Genomic DNA, 21,881 nt, shown 5'->3' with positions numbered 1-21,881 from the left:
AATATAAATTAGGGAGGACAAACAAAACCAGAAGTTTGTTTTTTGAAGTCAAATAACATTGACAAACCTCTGTTGAAAATAGTAAAGACCAAAAATAGAAGGCACAAATAACCAATGTCAGGAAAGATAAAAAGATCATCACAATAACTGCTATAGACATTAAAGAAGATATGATAGTATAAACCACTTTAAGCCAATATATTTTAAAATTCAGATGAAACACATAATAGCAAAATGGACAGAAGAAATAGAACAGCATATATCTATAACCATCAAGAAAAGTGAAACAGTAACCAAAACTCTCTTCACAAAGAAAATTCTAAGCCCAGATGACCTAACCTGCAAATTTTACCAAACATTCAAAGAATAATGCCAACTTTAGACAAATTTCCCCAGAGAGCAGAAAAAGAATATTTTCCAACACATTTTACGATATAAATGTTATGATACAAGTCTCCAATGAGGACACTATGAGAAAGGAACATAATGGGCTAATCTCACTTATGAACATAGATGCGAAAGTCCTAAATAGAATCTGAGTAAACTGATTCCAGCAATAGACTCATCATGATCAAGATGGGTTTATTTCAAGAATGAAAGACTGGTAGTTAAATTAATTAATACATAACACACTAATAGACTAAAAGAACCTCACTAGATGTAGAAAAGTGTTTGATAAAATTTACCACCCATTTAGTAAACTAAAAATTTTATAGAAATGTTATCAAATAAAGTGCATCTACCCCAAAGCTTCAGGCCACATAATACTGAATAGTGAAAAGTTAAAAGCTTTCCCTTTCTGATCAAGAAAAAGACAAGATGCCTGTGATTTCTTTAATCAACATTGTGCTGGATGTCCTATCCAACATAAAGCCACAAGGAAAAAAAGAGAGGAGGGGATAAATTGGAAAGGAAGAGAAAAAGCTGTCATTATTCACAGGTATCACTGTATATGTGAAAAACCTAAAAGATCTACAAATAAGCTATTTTAACTAATAAAATGGGTCTCTGAATTTAAAATAGCAATATATAAAAAACAATTTATATATACCAGCAACAATTAAACAATAAAAATTCAAGAGACCATCTACAATAGTATTAAAAATTAAATGGCACCCTAACGCTTATGCTAACAAAATCTTGCAAGTCTTCTATAAAGACAATAATATAAATTTACTTAGAAGCAATTAAAGTAAACCAAAAGAAATGGAAAGATATAACCTGTTAGTAGGTTTAAAGATTCAATATTGTAGAATTGCCAATTCTTATGGTAAACAATAGATTTGATGTTATTCTAATCAAAATCTTAAAAGTATTTTTGAGGAAAATTTTACATTTTATATTGAGGCATGAAGGGCCAAGAATAATAAAGCACTCATAAAAGAGGAACAATGGAAGACTTGCTTTACCAGACTTCAAGACCCCTCTACACACTATGCACAAAAAGGAATTACTGGTAGAACTGTGAAACATAGAACTACAAAACTTTCAGAAAATAATATCCAAGAATATCTATATATATAACTTCAAAGGAGGAAGACCCTCTTAATAAATACCATATACTAAGCAAAAAAGGAAAAGATTCATCGACCAAACTACCCAAAATACTAAAACTTTTTGTATATCAAAATATACCAAAAGGAGGAGCCAAGAAATGGAAAATCCACATGTAGCACAAGTAAGTGACAGAAATGGTGCCTAAAGTATTAAGAACTCATAAGAATCAATAGGAAAAAAGACTTGATACCTCACAAAAGAAGAAATCCAAATGGACATAAAACATATGTGAGGTGATTAGCAGTCAAGAAAATACAAATTCAGACCTCAATAAGATATTACTATCAGCCACCAGGTGACCTAAAATTGAAAAGCTGGACAATATCAAATGTGGTGAGACTATGGAACAAAAACTCTCATCCTGCTGATAAGGATATATATAAATGAAACATACACACCTCCATCTCTGCAAATTTATAAGAATGTTTATACTGGCATCATTTGTAATACCCATACCAGAAAACATAATTATTAGAATAAACAACATATATTGTATATGTTTACACAATGAAATTCTACATAATATACTACAGCTACACAATATACACATTAAGTAGAAAGGGAAAAATAAACACAATCAACACATATGATTCATTTATATAAACATTTTGGACATCTAAATAAAGTTTAAAAATTGGCAAGACTAAATATCATTTAGAAATAAATACATAGCATTTATTGAAACTTATTTGGGAGCTTTATATTTGATTAAATTTTGTAAATCTTCAATGTTTATAAAATATGATGTGTATTCTCTTAAAAGGATTTTATATACATATAAATGCAATATACTAACACATATGCATATATAAGTGCAATAAGCATATGTATCTATGCACACAATGCATCACTGCTGTTAATTTGTCTGCCTGAGCAATCTGAGAGAAAATGTTAAAAAAAATGCCCATTGATTGTGGATATCAGTTTTACCTTTTAATTCTTTATTTTTGCTTTATATTTTTCCACCAAACTATGTACTTAGTTGCATACATTTTTAGGATTGTAGTATTTTCCTAGATTTTCTTTATGATTCAGTAAGATGGTCCTATTCGTGTCCTTGTTAATGTTATTCTATTTAAGGAAAACTTGATAATTCGTGTTGCTACACAGTTTTTTTTGTTGGCATTGCTTAGAATTGCCTGGTATGCCTGTCTCTTTATTTTCCCCATTTTAGTTGTTTAGTTTTAACTGTTTTTTAGATGTTTGTTTTTAACTGTCTTAGTAATTATGGGCTGGCCAGCTAATGAGGTAGCCATGTACTCAGATTATGTAAGAGGTGGTTAAATTATACTATTATCCAGTAATCTAGCCTGGACCATCAGTAAATTTCATTTTGAAGCTGTCTCCAGAAAAATCCTCTCTCTGGGCCTCAGAGCATCATCATTTAAAATCAGGATTTTGTTGGTGTAAGGCAGGGTACTATTCTTATCAAAGCAAAGGACCAGTTTTTTTTTCCCCCTTAGAAAATTTGTCATTTTCAGGTTAAAAATTTTAAATGGATGTCATTATTTATGTTTATTTTTTTATTTTTTTTATTTTTTTATGTTTATTTTTAAATGTGATTTCTGACTTGTGATCATTGGGAGTTTTCTCTCAATTTTCTTATTAAAAGCCTCAAAGAAACGTTTTCAAGCAAAATTTTCACATTTTGGGAGTTGGTAGCTTTGTAAAGGAGGTTTACAAGAATTGGGGGAAATGATTCAATTGAAAAATGAGGCAGGTTGGGTTAAATTAGAATTGTGATTGGACTGGGGGTGAGGCTGATTGAATTAGAATTTTGATGATACATGTAGAGCCTGATAGTCACATGACTTTTCATTTAGTGATTCTTTCCTGAAAAGAAATCATGTTTCTGGGTCTTGGCGTATCTTCATGTCAAACCTGGATTTCAGACTAGTAGAATCAAAGTTATTTTTTTTCTCCTTTAAAATATAAAAGAGATTAAAGCAATGACTTTTTCCATCAAAATGTGACTTTTTTCCTGTTAAATTCATTCACTCACTCACTCATTCGGCCATTCATTCACTCATTCACTCATTTGGAAAAAAATGGGTGGGCACCTCTTGGCACCAGGCACTGTTTTCAGTGCTTGGACTACATTATTGGGATAAACAAAGATGCTGTTCTTTGGGTTAGGTAGAAAAAGAAATACTAAACATAACTAAATTATATAGGCTAATGGAAGATGATAAATGCTATGTAAAAAAGAAAAGTATAGCAGGATAAGCGAGATAAGGAGTATACAATGTTGCAGGACCCACATGGAAGATGGTACAACTTTAAATAGGGCTGTCATCGTTGGGTGACCTCATTTAAACACAGACCTGCATAAGACAAGTAAGAGTGTTCTGAACAAGGAAATAGCTATGGCAGGAGCTATGATCAGATAACACCAGGAAGGCATGTAGCCTAGAGAAGCAGAAGCAAGACAGGAAATGGATTAGGTAGGGAAGAGCCTTGTAGGTCATTGGGAGCACCTTTAATTTTCCATGAGACAGACAGGGAGCCAATGCCTATTGTCTAACTAGATCTCCTTTTCTCCAATCCTATCCAATTGTATTGCTAATCTTTAAAAATTAATGCCAGTCTAATAATACAATATAATTCATCATTGGTTTACTTTCACTTTCCTAATAGGGAGGTTTTGTGTCTTTTATATTTACTGTTTCTTTGGAAGTGCTTTTTCTGGATGGCCCGTTTATGTTCTTTGCTCATTTTTTTACCGGGTTGTTTGTATTTTGTTATGTGTAGTGGTAGTAGTAGTAGAAACATTTTATATGTCCTAGGTATTACAAAATTTACCTGTTCATCTAGCATTTATCTTTTGAGTTTGTTTTCAGCATATTCGGCAACAAAATTAAAATTTTATATAGATAAATTTTTACAATTGCTTCTTTTACAGGTCTTAGGTGTTGTGTCTTGCTCAAAGGATAAAGTTCCTAGGTTATACAAATAGCCTCTGAAGTTTTCTTAGATTTTTATGGTTTCTTTTTTCCTTTTGGATATTCAACAGGATGCAGTGCCTGTGGCAGCTTTGAAGCTGGAACTCCTGCATTGCATGGTGCCACAAGAATAGTCAGTTTTGAAATCATAGTTATTTTATAAAACATCCTTTTCACATTGAATTAAAATCCTACCTTTGTCATATGAAAATGAAGGAGCATTTTAAAAGTTATGATATATTAGATCATATCCAAAACCTGGTAAGAATGATCTAAAAGGGACAGATTCATAGATTATGAGAGAGAGGAAATATAGCAGGATGCCAGTTACTATGAAGGCTGAAGGGACTGAGACTCAGACCACAAAGGAGAGGGCTGAGATTACCTCAGCTCTACTAAACCATTGAAAGCTGAGGGTATGGGTATAGTCATAGGCAGCTGGCCAGAACTGCTGGAAGACACATGAGAAATCCTTATTTAAGAACTTTAATTTTCTGAGAAAAGTCGTATCACTCACTCCTGGGAAAGAGTATGAGAAGAGAAAAGAGGTTGGAAGAGGTGTGTAGATTTGAAGAAAGAGGGGAAATGTGGGAAATCCTATCATTGCAGAGTGAGAAAATAAACAATCAGAAGAGTCTGAGAGCTTTGGTAGGCAGAATTTAGGGCGTAGCTGGATTCCTGTGGTAATGGGTATCAAATGAGAATTCCTGGGAGATTATATAAGATTTTTGCCAGTAAAGATAGCTGATGAGGTGAATGTTAAGTTTTTAGTAAACTTTTAGTTTCTTTTACTAATACCTTCAAATCATTTAAGTCAAAAGCTTTTAGTTTCTTGTATTAGCACCTTAAAATCACCTAAGGAAAAACTTTTTAGTTTCATTTTTTAATAAATAGTTTCAGACCATTTAAGTCAAAGCTTATAATTTTGTAGGCTGATTGTGTTGTATGTTGGTGCCAATAAAATTACAGGGATGATTACTTAATCACAGTGATCCAAAGATTAGGTGATGGGCTAAGAGATAAATGAATCAGGGTGACTGATTCAGGGCTGATAAGGGCAGATGGAACATAAAAACCAGGGGTATGTTCTATAATTGTGTTTCCCACTTTGTTACTTCATTCCTCCACTCCATAGTACATCAATCATTCATTCATTCAACAAATACTTACTCAGCACCTATTATGTGCCAGGCACTGTTCTATATGCAGAGGATACACCAGTGAACAAGAGAGACAAGGTTCCTGCTTTCCTGGAACTTACATTCTAATACAGGAAGATAGACAATAATAATAAAAATAATATTAATAATAATAATAATAGCTAACATTAGTTTAGCAAGTACTGTTTGCTGAGATTGCTTTAAGTACTTTACAAGTATTCATTCATTTAATCCTTATCAGAACAATAAGAGGTAAAGACTAGAATTATCCCCATTTTATGTAGTGGACACTGACAACATAAAAAAGGGAAAATAACTCCTTTTAGAGCAAAGGTTAAATAACTAAGAAAAGGCACACCTGGAATTTAGCACCAAGAAAGGCTACAGATATCTTTCCCTTAATGACTTTGCTGTGCTCCTTCTCAGACAAGAAACAAGGAGAGAAACAATAAATAGAATAACTTTGGTAGTATTCGGGACTACAAAAAAAATAAATAAAGGAGGGCGACACGATGGTATTTGAATGTTGGGGGTATGGGGAAGAAAATGAAGATGTCAGGGAAAGCTTCACTGATGCAGTGACATTTGAGCTGAGGCTTGAAGGAGGTTAACACGGTTATCTTGAGGCACAGGCAAGAGAAAACCCAGTGCAAAGGAAATCTTATCCTTTGTGAAACAGAAATGCCCTGTTGGCTGTGGCTGGAGTTCAATATGTAAAAGAACGTCTGATTAAAAGTGAAGTCAGGCAGATAGGCGGGAACCAGACCCCTTGGGTTCTCAGGTCACATTAAAGAATTTGACCTTTATTCTAAGTGCAGTGGGGTTTTTAGGCAGAAGAGTAACACTACCTGACCCATAACTTTCAAAGATCACTCTCACTGCTATCTGCAAAATTAACCGTATGTAGGGCCAGAGTGGAAGCAGGAAGGTCCATTAGGGAGCAATTATAATGCAGGTGAAAAATCCCAGTGGCTTGAACTAGGGTAGTGGCAGGGGAATGAAATTTTGGGTATCATACTTTAAAAGTTAAAATGGACAAGTCTTGGAAATAGACTATATGTGAGGAGTAAAGTAAAAGGGATTTAATCAGGAGCCTTGAGGTTTTGGTTTAATAAGTGGTACCTGGCAGTGTCCTTTACTGAGATGTACAAAACTAGGGGAGAAACACCATCCCTTAGAAACATTTTTTTATCTTGACCTTCAGAAAGGAAGGGGCTTCTTCTACTCTTTAAAAGAATTTACAGGTTTCAAAGGAAGAGTTCTGGAAATAAAGCATTTTAATGCTCGATTTTATGGGCTGTTTGTATTTGACACCCAAGTTGGAGATGCTGAATTTTCATCTGTTTAATATTTATTGAGCATCTACTGTGGCCAAAGACCATGTGATGAGACACCAAGATGGACTAAACAAACGAGCTCCCTGCTCCCAGTGCTTTCTGGAAAAGGGAGAACGGACGACTGGCGTTCCCTGTCTCATTAGAAGTTCCCCTAACGCCCGAGTAGCCATCTTCCAGGAACTGCGCCTCGCGCTCCCGGCAGTTGGGCCCAGCGTTCCAAACGCTCATCATCGGGCTAATAAATGAATCTCTAACAGTGACATCTCCCCTCCCACTAGAACTCAGGCTTTTTTTTAAAAAAAAAAAAAAAAAAAAGGAAATGTTAACAAACAATACGAATACAACCTTTGCTTTGAAGACTAGTATTTTTGCAGGAATGGTACCTTTATAAAGATCGTGGTTGCCCCCGTACATATTTGTCCTTTCTTCATATCCAATTAAATGAAAACACTAGTTTTTCCGCAGCCCACTCTAGGCTGGCTGGGTCTAGCTCAGGAGAGAGGAAGCCGGAGCCGTTGGCTTTAAACACTTGGGTGTAATCCTTCTCTACGCTCCCTCCCGCTAGCCGGGGACTCGCGGTCCGCTACCCGGGGCTTTCCGTCCACGCAGCGGCGGAACGAAGGAGGCTGGGAGGGGGTCGGGGAAGGGAAGGGCGGGAGAGACATTAAGTAATTGGCTCTTGAAGGTATAAAACGATGTTTCGGGTCTACTCGAAAGCACGGATTTCAAACGCCCGCCCCCTGGGCCGCTTCGGCCCCGCCCCCCGCCGTCGTCACGCCGACCTCCACCCCGCCTGCTGCCGATTGGCCCCCGCCTCGGCCTCGGAAGTGCGGCTGAAGAGCCCGGGGTTTGCTTCCGGGTCGTGGGGCTCGGGCCCGGTCCTGGGCGCGGAGGCTGCTGGGAGGTGAGAGTCGTCATGGTGTCTGTGTGACTTGCGGAGGCTGTCGCGTTAGACCTCGGTCGACGTGTGCCGCCGGAGGGTCGCAGGTTGTCTCCCCCGTGCGGGTGGGGCGGGGACGGCCGGCTGCGGCCGGAGTCGGTGGTAGCGAGCCGGGCGTGGGCGCAGGGGCCGCGGCGGGCGGCGGCGGTAGCGCCCAGCGAGTCCCCGGCCGGCCGCGGAGCGCGCAGCGTGAAGGCAGTAGGCGGGCGGCGGTAGCGGGGTCCACACCCCTTCGTCCCCCGAACCCCCTGCGAGTCGGGCCTCGGGGTGAAGAGCCAGCGAGCCTCTGGTTACAGCCCGAAGGCGAGCCCCCGGGAGGCGGGAGTGACCGAAATCCGGGAGTCTGCGGGAGGCGGCGGCGCCCCCAGCGGCAGGAAACCCGGGTTCTCTCGGCGTGGATCCCTTTTCCCTTTTTAAAAAATCGAGGGACGTACACCCAGTGCCCGCCCCCCCCCGCCCCCCCCCCCCCGGTTCCCCGCTCCTGGCTCTTCGGACGCTTAACGGGACTTGAGTAGCCGCGTCTGCTAGGCGCCCCTCTTGGCAGCCCCAAACCAAAAGCAACGGAGGGGTCCCTGAGTTTTGTTTATCGGGATCCTTTGGTGATGACTTTGCTTTCATGAGCATCGTCACCTACAAAAATCTGCTTTGTATTCTAGTCGTTGCTATAGAAGAAAGTTGGACCGACAAAAGGTTGTTGGAGAATCCTGCCCGTGTAACTGTCCTTAAAGTTCTGCATACTTTACTCCCGGACACTCCGTAACCTTGTCGGTGATTTTAAAACGACCTCGTTTTGTAGTTAGAAGCCTATTTTCTGTTGTATGAGGTTAAGTGCAAACCTTAGGGCATCTGGTGGACCAGGGTTAAGCTGAGAATTTTTTTTTTTAAGATTTTATTTATTTATTCATGACAGAGAGAGAGAGACAGGCAGAGGGAGAAGCAGGCTCCATGCAGGAAGCCCATCGCGGGACTCGATCCCGGGTCTCCAGGATCAGCCCCTGGGCCGAAGGCAGCACTAAACCGCAGAGCCACCTGGGCTGCCCATAAGCTGAGAATTTTTAAGACTCAGTGTTGGCAGTACTAAATTTTGCAAGGCTTTGACATTTCAATTCTTTTTTTTTTTTTTTTTTTTTTTACATTTCAATTCTAATAATAACCCTGTGGGGGACATTGCCCATTCCTCAGAACTTGGAGCTGGATGACTTGCCCAGGGCCACAGATACAGAAGGAGAACAGGAACACCAACTCACATCTTCATGAGAGAATTTTTTGCCCTAAATAAGAGTTGCCTAAGAAGCTATATTCCTTATATACCCTGAGCTTCATTATGTGTTTTCTTGAGAACTTTTGTTTGAGATTATTAATTTTGGAGGATGAATTCTGGAAATTATTTCACAAGGATGAATATTATTAATATCTTATGAAATGAGAATAACTTGATACAGTTTTTCTTTAAAGCATAAAAGATGACAACAGCAGCTAGGCCAACTTTTGAACCTGCAAGAGGTGGGAGAGGAAAAGGAGAAGGTGATTTGAGCCAACTCTCAAAGCAGTATTCAAGTAGAGACCTACCTTCTCATACAAAGATAAAATATAGGTAATGAAGACTTTTTATTTTCTTGTTCAGAAGACAAGACTAAATCTGTTAAATGGCATGCTCGTGAGATTCTAGCATGTTTGGGGTATATCACTAATCTATTTTCATAGGGATAGAATGCAATAGAGTGTTTAACATTAAAACTGTGCTCTGATTATTAAAACACTACCTTGTACTACTTATGCAGAAATCCCTATTAATTGGGAATTTCCATATGTAGATGGCTCAATAGCAGTGACCTCAGGGCCCATCCACTATCAGCACTACTCAATGTGAGGTGAAAAGTGTCAGACTAATGAGCCCTGAATTGATGTACTAACAAAAAGTAAAGACATTTTAATTACTCCCCAGCCTTATGGGAAAATATGTGACTCAGTTTGGGCTTTCTGAAACATTGGAAACATTACAAGAATGCCTGTTAGTAACCTTCAGATTAGGGTAATGATCTCATTTAGTTCCTTGAACTTGAGGACAGAGTGGCTTTTTGGGAACTGTCTTCCCCTGCTGCAGCCATGTATCTTTTTAGTAATATTTTTACCAAATTGTTTCTGCTTTAGACAGACAACTCAGGATGCCCCTGAAGAGGTTCGCAACCGTGACTTCAGGAGGGAGCTGGAAGAGAGAGAGAGAGCTGCTGCAAGAGAAAAAAACAGAGACCGTCCAACAAGAGGTACCAACACTGCCCCCAGACATTTGTCATCATGAAATTAGGTTGACAATGTTTTTTTCTTTCATGGCTAATTGGAGCTGATTAATATTTTTTGTTTGCTTGCTTTAAAATGTTATATGTAAACAATATAAAGTATTGTTTGCTTTAAGATTGGTAACACTTTCTTAAGTGATTAGATTAGAGTTGACTCCAGTTCCATCTCTTTGTGCTTCCGTAGCAGAAGGAACAGGATGATCTGGGGATATCTGGCAGTTCTTGTTTCAGTTTACATAAAGGTTTTTGTCTTAAGATTTATTTGAGAGAGAGCACATGTGCATGAGCAGGGGGAAGGGCAGAGGAAGAGATAATCTCAAGCAGGTGGGCCTCAATCCCAGGACCCCAAGATCATGATCTGAGCCAAAATCAACAGTCAGATGCTCTACAGACTGAGCCACGTAGGCACTCCTAAAGGTTTTGACTGTTCACAGCAATGAGACTTTTTAAGGCTTCGTGTTTTCTCTATGTGAGGGTCTCCTGTTTTTGTCACTGGCTTTTGGAAGGCATCTAGGGGCATAAGTTATAATGTCTTTTTTGTATTTTCAACATATGTAAAGTATTCCCTAAATTCCCTGAGAGAGACTACAGTTCCCATATTAAAATCAATACTTTGATTAATTCGTTCAACAAATGGCATGTGACCAAGGGCACATGCCAGGCACTGTGGTCCCTGTTCATGCTATCTTGATACTTATAATCTAAGCTCGTTATGCCCACAGATCCGTAAAGTGTTAAAAGAAACACAGTGTTTATTTTAGTAAGCTAAATGATGTTTGTTTTCCCCAGAACATACAACCTCCTCGTCGGTGTCAAAGAAGCCTCGGTTAGACCAGATTCCTGCTGCCAACCTTGATGCAGATGATCCTCTAACAGATGTATGTTTTATTTCCTCCATTGATTTCCACATAGTAATTCATTTATTATGTTTTCTGAAATGCTTGTTTTACTTTTGGCTTTAAGAAGTGGCCTATATTTGTTTTTACTTACTGTTACTCAAATGTAGTCCTGACTTCAATGTTAAGCTTTATGGTTGATTTTTTAAACAAAAAAGTAGTATTAATCACAATAGTAATTAAACTTTCAGAGCAAGTTTGATTTTTGGAAAACCAAAAAAGAAAGTAGTCTATTAAAAGGATAAGCTTCCCCCAAAAATAATTCTCCATACTAAACCCTGGAGGTTGACCATGTTCTATACCTCCATAGGGCATTCTTCATTCTAGGGTCGCTATCAGTAGTAGAACCCCAATAATTGAACTCAGAGGCCTTTCCACAGTAGGTACCAAAGGTGCCCCCTCTAGATGTGCTATTCAACTTAATGGCTGGCTTTTTTTAGAAAGGGACGTGATCTAGGTGAAAGCGTTTTTAGGATTAGTGCTTCAGTTAACATTCAATTAAAATTCAGTGGCCTTGAGTCTATAATCAACTTGCAGTTTTGTGCATACAGTCGAAAAACATGAGTGGCCTTTCATGGGTCACATCTAATTATTTTTTTAATTTATTTTTTATTGGTGTTCAATTTGCCAACATACAGAATAACACCCAGTGCTCATCCCATTAAGTGCCCCCCTCAGTGCCTGTCACCCAGTCACCCCCACCCCCCGCCCACCTCCCTTTCCACCACCCCTTCTTCGTTCCCCAGAGTTAGGAGTTCCTCATGTTCTGTCTCCCTTTCTGATGTTTCCCACCCATTTCCTCTCCCCTCCCCTTTATTCCCTTTCACTATTTTTTATATTCCCCAAATGAATGAGACCATATAATGTTTGTTCTTCTCCGACTGACTTACTTCACTCAGCATAATACCCTCCAGTTCCATCCATGTCGAAGCAAATGGTGGGTATTTGTCGTTTCTAATGGCTGAGTAATATTCCATTGTATACATAGACCACATCTTCTTTATCCATTCATCTTTCGATGGACACCGAGGCTCCTTCCACAGTTTGGCTATTGTGGACATTGCTGCTAGAAACATCGGGGTGCAGGTGTCCCGGCGTTTCACTTCATCTGTATCTTTGGGGTAAATCCCCAGCAGTGCAATTGCTGGGTCGTAGGGCAGGTCTATTCTTAACTCTGAGGAACCTCCACACAGTTTTCCAGAGTGGCTGCACCAGTTCACATTCCCACCAACAGTGCAGGAGGGTTCCCCTTTCTCCACATCCTCTCCAACATTTGTTGTTTCCTGCCTTGTTAATTTTCCCCATTCTCACCGGTGTGAGGTGGTATCTCATTGTGGTTTTGATTCGTATTTCCCTGATGGCAAGTGATGTGGAGCATGGTCACATTTAATTAAATACACATATCAGCAATTAATTCCATAGTTGACAGATTGAGTTAAATAATGAACTCGGTAATTAAATAAAGAGAACCTAATTTTAAATGGGATTTAATAATCCTTTGTTTGAAATTATTCTGAGAGTGTAGCACAATTTTTTGTACTTTTGATTATCCTTCTAGCTTAAAAGTTGTTTTAAGCTAGTAAAACTATTTGACTCTTGGGGTGACACTGTGTACATATGTATTGTGTGTATCAGTGTAAAGTATTCCTTGTCCGATTTTACAGATATTTTCAGATGTAAATTCCCTTTTGACCATGTAAATTTGAAGGATACTTTGTTACGCTTTTTGCTGTTACGATCTCTCAAGCATATCAGGGACATTTTAGTAAGTGTTATGTAAGCTTGTTTGTGGGATTTCATTTTATGTTTTGGTTGATTGTTGATTTTAATCATATTTAGGTGCACTTACCTTTCTCAATAGGAAAATTAATCCTGCCCCAAAGATTTGATAAGTAATTTTTATGGGAAAAATAATGAATAACGTACAGTTTCTCATGGACTGTCATTCTTTTTTAGGAGGAAGACGAGGATGAAGATTTTGAAGAGGAGAGTGATGATGATGACACTGCAGCTCTTCTTGCAGAACTAGAAAAAATTAAAAAAGAAAGAGCTGAAGAGCAGGCCAGGAAGGTAAAAGCAAAATATTAAAATTTGCATCTTCTCATCTATACTAAACTAGGAATATTCTTTAATTTAAGTAATATTATCATGTTAGAAGTCATCCTTGCCATATGTAAATGTTAAAGCACCTATAGATCTAGAAAGAAACCCGATTATTTTTGCGACATCCTAACTTTCCTTGTTATGTTAGAAATTCTCTCCAAATAGTTCAGGCATGCCTCATGATACTCATCAATTTTTTTTTCATTCACTTGTTCATTTTTTCAACAGACATTTAGTCATTGTCCACTAAGTGGCAGAAGAATTAAAGATGAATACGATACAATCATGGTCTACAAAGAACCCATGGATAGAATGAAGCCATCTTTATCTATTTGTCTCCTGCTTCCAGCCTTCTTTCCAGGCATTCGTTGATGCAGTCTGTCAATAGATTTTATATAACCTAGGGCAATTTACCTAACTTCTCTGGGTCTCCATAGTCTCTCCATGTGTATAATGGAAGAAAAAAAATGTCTGTCTCATAAAGAGTTACAAGGATTACATAGAATTCACAGTATATACCTTTAAAACTTCAGATGAATTTGCCATAGTAGTAACAATAAGAGATGAAAAGGTGAGCAAGAGCAGGTCAGAAAACTAGAGGTTCATTAGCCAATGCTAAAGGAGTTTGGACTTTGTCTTATTCTTTTTTCTTTTTCTTTTTTTTTTTAAGATTTTTATTTATTTATTCATGAGAGAGGCAGAGACATAGGTAGAGGGAGAAGCAGGCTCCCTGCAGGAAGCCTGATACAGGACTCGATCCCAGGACCCCAAGATCACGACCTGAGTGGAAGGTAGACAGCCCCTGAGCCACCGAGGTGCCCCCTGGACTCTGTCTTGAAGGCCATGAAGAGCTAGTTGATTTTAGCAGGAGACAAGATTTGATATGCATTTTATTTTTTTATTATGAAATATTTCAGTAACAGAAAAATATAAATAATGAATTTAATAGTCATCTACTTGGATATGCATTTTAGAAGGATAGCCCTTGCAGAAGTATAGAGGATTAGGAAAACTGATTGAGGAAGCTGTTCCCAGTAATCCTCACATGCAATTAAGATAATTTTGCATAATAGAATTGGAATTGAGAGAAGTAAATAGATGCTGAGAGAGTTGTCAAGGAGGTAAAATTGACCAGTTAAAGTGACTGGTTAGCTATGGCAACAAAGATGACCCTCAGTTCCTGGGTAAATGTTGACATTAACTAATACAAGGGATGGCAGAAGGATGCACATGTTTAGGTGGAGAGAAAAGAGATGATGAGCTCTGGAACGTGTTGAATTTGACACATTATGAGATACTTAGATGGAGATGTCTGTCTCCACTTTCAAACAGAACAGCTCAGCTTTTTTTTATGAGCTTCTGTGTAAATTTTCATTTGAACCAAGAATTACTCTGTTTAAAGAGGGGGGAAAGACTGACATGGGTTCATGTGAGGAATCCAGAGAAGTAGAAGATTGCTGGAATTCAAATTGGAGGAATATTTTATTTATTTATTTTTCAAAGAATTTATCCATTCATGAGAGAAACAGAGAGAGAGGCAGAAACACAGGCAGAGGGAGAAGCAGGCTCCACACAGGGAGCCCGATGTGGGACTCCCATCCTAGGTCTCCAGGCTCACGCCCTGGGCTGATGCGGCGCCAAACCGCTGAGCCACCCAGGCTGCCCAAGAAGAATATTTTAAATACAATTTCCATCAAAGTTTGGCATTGGATAGCGTAATTCCCATAATAGCTTATAATTGTCATATTTAATTTTTAAAAACCAAAGAATTATAAGAACTTTCCTGATAGTAGATATTACTTGCCCACCACTAGAGGGCAGTTGTATTCCATATTCTTTTGACTTGCCTAACAGCTCTGGATACATAGAGACAAGAAATATAGGTGCATTTGGTTGACCCTTAAAAAAGATAAATATTTTAGACAGAAGGTCTTGGAATTTTGTAAGATTCCTCTACTCTCTTTGTACAAAAATATAGTGGTGTTCCTAGGGGTTGAAGGACAGTTTTACTTTTGTTCCTGTTTCCCTGGCTGGTTTTCTAGCGGCTGATTTTTGAAGTGTCCCAAAATAACATTTTCAAACCAGTTAGCCTGTGTCAGGGGCTAGGAAGCTTTCTGTAAAGGGCCAGATGGTAAATATTTCAGGATATTTCTAGCTTGCAGACCATGCAATCTCTAGTGTGGTTCTTTAGTTCTGCTCACTGAAGTGTGGAAGCAGCTATAGACAATGCAGAAATGAATGAGTTTACTGTGTTCCAGTAAAATTTTGTTAACAACAATGGGGTGGTTTGGATTTCATCTGCAGGCTGATTATAGCCTGTGTTTGTGAACCATAATGTTTCTGGGACTTGAATATGGAAAGAGTTGGCACCTTTTTTTTCCAGTGGTTTATGTGGCAGCCAGCCAGGACTCTAAAGGAAGTAATATTCCAAATATAAAATGGCCAGAACTTTATTATATCACATACATTATTACAAGATGGATACGTTGTATGTTTGAGCTCTTATTTTTTTAGAATCTCAGAGAAATGTCTTTTCACTTTCAATATCAATATAATTTGCAAAAAAATACATTGTTTTTAGAAAGCTATCTGTTCTTAATCTGTGATGGAACACATGTGCCTGATTTTGTTTGCTTAAGGTCTGAGTAGTGACCTAAAGGAATTTACCTGTTTATTTCCCTGATCATTGCATCTTCTCACTTTCCAGTCATTTGGCCTCTTAAAAATGAAATCTGTTCACATTTGAATATTAAAATGAAACATCATTAACCTGTATGGAAAATTTTAAACTTTCTTAGGCTCTGTTTTTTTTCTTTAAGATTTACTTATTTGAGAGAGTGTGTGTGTGAGCAGGGGATGGAGAGAAGCCCAAGCAGATTTCCCTCTGAGGGTGGGGCCTGATGCAGGGCTAGATTTCACTGCCCTGAGATCATGACCTGAGCTGAAATCAAGAGTCAGATGCTTAACCAACTTAGCTACCCAGATGCCCCTGTTAGGTTCGTTTTAAATTGGAAGTCCCTGGGGTTGCATGGGTGGCTCAGTCAGGTAAGCATCTACCTTCAATTCCGGTCATGAGGCTAGGGTCCTGGGATCAAGCCCCATGTGAGGCTCCTGGCTCAGCGGGAAGCCTGCTTCTCCCACTCCCTGCTGCTTTGTACACATGCTCTCTCTCTCAAATAAATAAAATCTTTAAAAAAAATAAATTGAAGGTCTCTTTTTCCTTGATCTATTAAGTCATCAGTTTTCCCCTTCCTAAAATACAATAAAGTGGGATTTATTTTTGGTTTAAGAGAGCCTGAACAGGTAGATCTAGCAGTTGTTATGGCTAAGAATTGTAGGCATTTTATATTTCTAATTCTAAGAATGAACCTGAGGCTGATTTGAGTTTAAAGAAATTAATGCTAAATTAAAAGTAAAGAAAGACAAGCTCATAACTGATGAAGGATGAGAGGTATGAAAATGGAAAGTTAGTAACAAATCATAAGAACAAAATGGATAAACGTGGGGTAGATTAGTAGAAATGCATATTAACTGAATATAATATTTTACATGCTAGTTTTAGCTACTTATGGGCTAATAATAACTTATCACTAGTCCTGGAAGTACAAATTTACACTGTTAATAATTCAAAATGAAATTCTTTTTAATCATAGTCCTATATAGCCCATCTTTAAAAATCAAAGTAATAGCTTTGCTAAATGTGTTTCTTTGATGTTTAACATATCCTTAAATGACTAGAATGTATTATAGATGGACTCTTAAAATAAGCAACTAATTTTGGATGTACTTCAAGAAAGAAAACATTTAAATAGGCATTCATAGAATTTCAGAGTCAGACTAATGAATGTAGACAAGCATGAACTATTTATTATAAGGCCAAATTATTTTGGTAAGTGAAACTTTTCTGGTATTTCTTATATCTTAAAAAACAAAACAATAAACAACCTACCTTGATGCTTATTCCTTCTCCATCATAAAATCCTAACAATCTTTTAAAATTTGAGTTATGAAAGAAGATTGACCCCAGAATTAATGTAAGTAAATGAGTCCTCCTCTGTCATTGACAGGAACAAGAACAGAAAGCTGAAGAAGAAAGAATACGTATGGAAAACATTTTGAGTGGAAACCCTCTCCTTAATCTCACTGGTCCATCCCAGCCTCAGGCCAACTTCAAAGTTAAAAGAAGGTACTTTACACAACCCAGTTGGATGTATATTGCAGATTGTGCATTTTATACCAAACTATTATATAAAGCCTCTAAAAACCCCCTTTTTACTGATACTTCTTCTCCAGCAGATACGAGAATAATGGAAGAAGCAGAATGAAAGAAAATATACTTACTTTCAGTAGATATTTATGATAACCAGCTCTGGGGCAGATACTGTCTTAAGCACTAGGGATGGAATAGTACATTGAGCTCTTGGCCCTACAGAGCTTACATTGTAGATGTATGTATGAAGAGCCCCCAGGATCATATTCAGAAACTAGCAGGACTCAGAGGACTCCGTGTAGAGTTGTACTTGTGACCAACGTAGTAAAGATACAAAGATCCACGTAAGGGAGAAAGCTACTGGAGGAATCCATTTGCACACTTCCTTATGCTCTGTCCCTCCTATGAGCGGTCACCCAGCACATTCTTTCCCCTAGGACTGAATTGTAGATCGGGGCAAGTCTGGGAGCCGTACTGGTTATACCCCAGTTTCTTCTCCTTTTTGTTGCCATAAATGCTAATACTACAGTGGATGATTACTAGTGGAAACTGATGAAAGAGCATAAAATCCATAAAACTGTGTAATCTAAACTATACTAAATTAGTTATTATCTAGAAGTATCTATGCTAATCAGGGTGCTGCCTCTTTGTTTTAGACCTGAAAACATTAAATATTTATGTAATTAAGCCAATGTATTCTGCTTTTTAACTCAAAGTTCCTATACAGGGGAAGTAATGAGAATGTTTGTGTTAGATAGGAATTACCCTTCCTGCTGTAATAAAGCAGGGTTACAACCTAGTAAGAATTACTTTATTCTTTTGGGTGTAATTGCTGTATTAGGTGATGTACATGTTCAGCATCTTTCTGGGTAATAACCAAGCTTTGCAGTTCACTTGTTCTTGTCTCCTGATACAGACATAGAAGACGTTCTGTTTTCTTTTTCCTCTTTAGGTGGGATGATGATGTTGTTTTCAAGAACTGTGCAAAAGGTGTAGATGATCAGAAGAAAGACAAAAGATTTGTAAATGATACACTGCGATCTGAATTTCACAAAAAGTTCATGGAGAAATATATTAAATAGTACAGTTTTATGTGCTTAATTAAAGACTGTAAGGTGTAAACGATCATTCTCACTTTGTTCTGTTTTTCTCTTTCCCCATCTAAATTGTGTATAGGCCTCCCTAATTTTAAGTTCCAAACTATCTTTTCCTTTATTGATAACTTTATTTGATGAGGACTTGGGAATTGGTTTACCTAGTTTCCATCCTCTGAATATTTCCAGTAATATGCTTTCCTTTTAATATGGGAAAGGGAATCTTCTTGTAATAAATATTTTCAAAACTCAAAATATCTAAATCTGTGCCCCCAACTTTTTTTGTTGAAATGTATACAGCTTATAAAACGTTGCACATTTTCTTTTGTGAATTGTATTTCTTTATGCATCAACTTCTTGTTTCTTTGACATTGATTTAAGGTCAGTTAATGTGTGATACCTTCTCTGTGTTTTTGCCGATGGTGTTTTTAAGAGTGTGATGGAGGATGAAAGGGATTCTATTTTGACCTACATGTTGGTATGGAAGAGGATCATCGAGCTCTCAGCATCCTGAGTGCATGTCTCAGGATGGGGCATCTTTCCCTTCCGCAAGCGCTCCTTTTTTTCCTCTTGGCCCAAAACTGCTCCGTAAGCATGCCCAGGGAACATGTGGCTCTCCTGCATTCTACTGGATACTCAACGGCCATGTGCCTTGAATGAGGTAGTTTGCCACTGGCACACTTGAGATGCAGAGCCTAGGGAAGTTTAACCTCAAACCAAAATAAAACTTTGGGAAATAGGATTTTGTTTGTTCATTTGTTATCTTGGAGGATATATATGTGGGAGGTGGGGCTGTCTCTATACAGCTGGGAAATGAAGCTTTTCTGAGCCTGGACTGGGATTGAAGGATGCCGCTTTGGTAGGGAAATTGGGACCAGGAATTGAGCCACTTACAGAGACTTGATCAGTCTCTGTAATGGTTACAGATTGTAATGGTTGTAATGGTTACAGATAAAACTTTTAAGGCAATAGCATGCTGTTATCAGTGTATCTTTAAGCCCTTCTAAGAGCTCATTCACTGCTCCATCATTTCCATACGTAGCCTGAGTCAGGAGTAAAGCTGGACGTGGTGCCCAAGTCTTGACTCCACATTCACATTATTTGTATTTTTTCCAGTTGATCCATTTACACAAAATTTTGAATCCTTCAGTTAGTGTTTCTTAAAAGCCTTTAATGATATTTAAACCTAATCTTTAAAATATCTCCTTAGGGCACCTGGGTGGCTCAGTCAGTTAAGTGTCTGACTCTTGATCTCAGCTCAGGGTTTGATCTCAGGGTGGTAAATTGAAGCCTTGCATTGGGCTCCATGCTGGGCACTAAGTTGGTTGATTAAATGACCTCCAGCTTTACAATTAGTAAGATGCTTCCACGTTCATTTTCAATTTTCTAAATAGTACCGCTGTTTCATAGGATGAAGACCTGGGGCCTTCTAAGTGAAGGACAATGAAACAGGCCAAATCACTGGGTCACAGTTAATACATGATGGGACATGTACAAGTGCCTTTAAACTACATGAAAAGGTGCTTCCAGATGTGACATTAGATTTCCAAAACTAGTGCTTGAGAGTCTGGGTAAAGTGTTGAGGAAAACAGGCAGCAGCACTTAATCAGAATTTTTTCCTTTTTGGGATCTGAAAGGCCCACCACATACCCAGGGGCCTAGTGCAGGTGCACTTAACTTCAGGTTCCCTATTTGGTTCAGGGAGAATTGCAGTAAAGATCATTACAGTGATTTCATTCTCTCTTTCCCTATGGTTTTCCCATATAAAACAAGTTGTGTGGCCTGAGTCAGATTTGAGACCCATAAGGATCCAGTGTCAGCTCTCAGCTCTCACAGCAGGGAACAGCCTTCTTAGCTAAAACGCCTTGCAATCTTGAAAAACATCTTACTGAGAACTTTTATCTCCTCTCTAAGGGCCCATGCTGAGTGCAAGGAGCCAGGGCTTTGAAGCCACACAGATCTGGATGTGAAGCCCAGCTCCAGCAACACCACTCCCTGTAAACAGTGGGCATAATTTTCCCTGTTTTATATGACAAGGAAACTGACATTTGTTTAAAAGCAAAGTCGTAAACCTTAAGGGGGTAGGGTGGAGATTCAAACCTACAACCATCTTCATTCTAAAACCCATCCTCCCAATTGCTAGGCCTTTATAGTCTCTTTGTGTTCATTTGTCCCGACTTAACTCACCTACAAAGCGACAGCAATGAGAGAATCACAGTGGAGTTGGTAGGCACTAATACCGTAAGATGTGCGTATCTGGCAGGCTCGTAGTAGGGATTTCCTATGCCTTCCTTATACTGGCATATAGCAGGGGCCGGCTAATATTTAACAAAGTCTGTTGTTCCCGGTCTGTCGTTCTGTCCTAATTGTCTAGTTTTTAATCAAGAGATTCCCAGGGATCGCTGGGTGGCTCAGCGGTTTAGCGCCTGCCTTTGGCCCAGGGTGTGATCCTGGGGTCCCAGGATGGAGTCCCATGTCGGGCTCCCTGCATGGAACCTGCATCTCCCTCTGCCTGTCTGTCTCTCATGAATAAATAAATAAAAATCTTTAAAAAAGAGAGAGAAAGATTCCCTAACCCCTCAGAGCTTGGCTTGGGCAATAGATACAGTAATTGTTTATGCTTGGTGGATTAGAAACCCAGTAACAGAAACTAGTGAAATAGAGGTTTCTCTTAAGAATACTTAAAAAGGCACCTCCTCTGCCCTGCTCCAATTCTGCTTCTGTCAATTCATCTGTGCAGCCACTTCCTCTGCAAAACTAGATGTCTGCACCTGAGTACTAAGAGGTCATTCTTTCCTGCCTTTGGCTTCCCTGTATCAGTGTGCTTCCCTGCTGGGTCTGGAACTACTGGATACCAGAAGCACCAGGGAGCAGGGGGCCCCTTGGCCTGTCTGAGACACCTGCTCTGGGGGACCACTTCCATCGAACCACTCTGAGGAGCAAAGATGGAGGGAGTCAAAGGGAGAGGAGCTCAGCGGTGCTCCTGCGGGCTGCCTGTGAACCCAATCCCTCTTCTCCTGGGGGCAAGGTCTGCGGCACATGGAAGACACAGGACCAGCCTCTGGATCATCCTTCAACAGACAGTGGGTGCCCTTGTATCTGTGGTATTGGGATGTGGTTCCCACCCCTTTCTCTAAATCACATTCCTGCACAGGCCCCTACTACCTCCGAGCAATTGGAATATTTTTATATGGAAGTTTTTAGGTGTTTTTTCCATTTTCCTGTTTGAAAATGTCCTGCTAGGCGCTGGCCTCGCTGTCAAGGACCATAGGAGGGGCAAGGGGGAGTGAAAAATCCATGGCGTTCACACCCTAGAGAGGCATCTGCCAGGTTCCCTCTCTCCAG

General features: G+C 39.0%; 1 protein-coding gene across 5 annotated transcripts; it reads left to right on the top strand.

The window, feature by feature from the left end:
• The first annotated feature begins 7,853 nt into the window (after positions 1-7,853).
• On the top strand, positions 7,854-19,278 carry CWC15 (CWC15 spliceosome associated protein homolog). 5 transcript variants are annotated; one of them, XM_055320739.1, is made up of 7 exons: positions 7,854-7,900; positions 9,392-9,530; positions 10,088-10,200; positions 11,023-11,111; positions 13,086-13,199; positions 17,300-17,418; positions 18,395-19,278. In XM_055320739.1, the coding sequence occupies exons 2-7, from the start codon at positions 9,400-9,402 to the stop codon at positions 18,522-18,524; spliced, it is 696 nt and encodes a 231-aa protein (XP_055176714.1). In that variant the 5' UTR covers positions 7,854-7,900; positions 9,392-9,399; the 3' UTR covers positions 18,525-19,278. The 5 variants fall into 5 exon arrangements, with proteins under 5 accessions (XP_055176714.1, XP_055176715.1, XP_055176713.1 ...); XM_055320740.1 differs by lacking the exon at positions 7,854-7,900 and adding an exon at positions 7,901-7,979; XM_055320738.1 differs by lacking the exon at positions 7,854-7,900 and adding an exon at positions 7,901-7,983.
• Positions 19,279-21,881: the final 2,603 nt, after the last annotated feature.

The sequence above is a fragment of the Nyctereutes procyonoides genome, unplaced genomic scaffold, assembly GCF_905146905.1.
Source record: "Nyctereutes procyonoides isolate TBG_1078 unplaced genomic scaffold, NYPRO_anot_genome, whole genome shotgun sequence".
Classification (NCBI taxonomy): Eukaryota; Metazoa; Chordata; class Mammalia; order Carnivora; family Canidae; genus Nyctereutes; species Nyctereutes procyonoides.
This window is presented reverse-complemented; position numbering and strand designations above follow the sequence as displayed.

Excerpts from the sequence above, each read along its gene's own strand:
- CWC15 (XM_055320739.1), top strand. The coding sequence starts at position 9,400 with ATGACAACAGCAGCTAGGCCAACTTTTGAACCTGCAAGAGGTGGGAGA. Across the intron at positions 10,201-11,022 it reads CAGAGACCGTCCAACAAGAG|AACATACAACCTCCTCGTCG; the intron begins GTACCAACACTG and ends TGTTTTCCCCAG. Across the intron at positions 11,112-13,085 it reads CAGATGATCCTCTAACAGAT|GAGGAAGACGAGGATGAAGA; the intron begins GTATGTTTTATT and ends ATTCTTTTTTAG.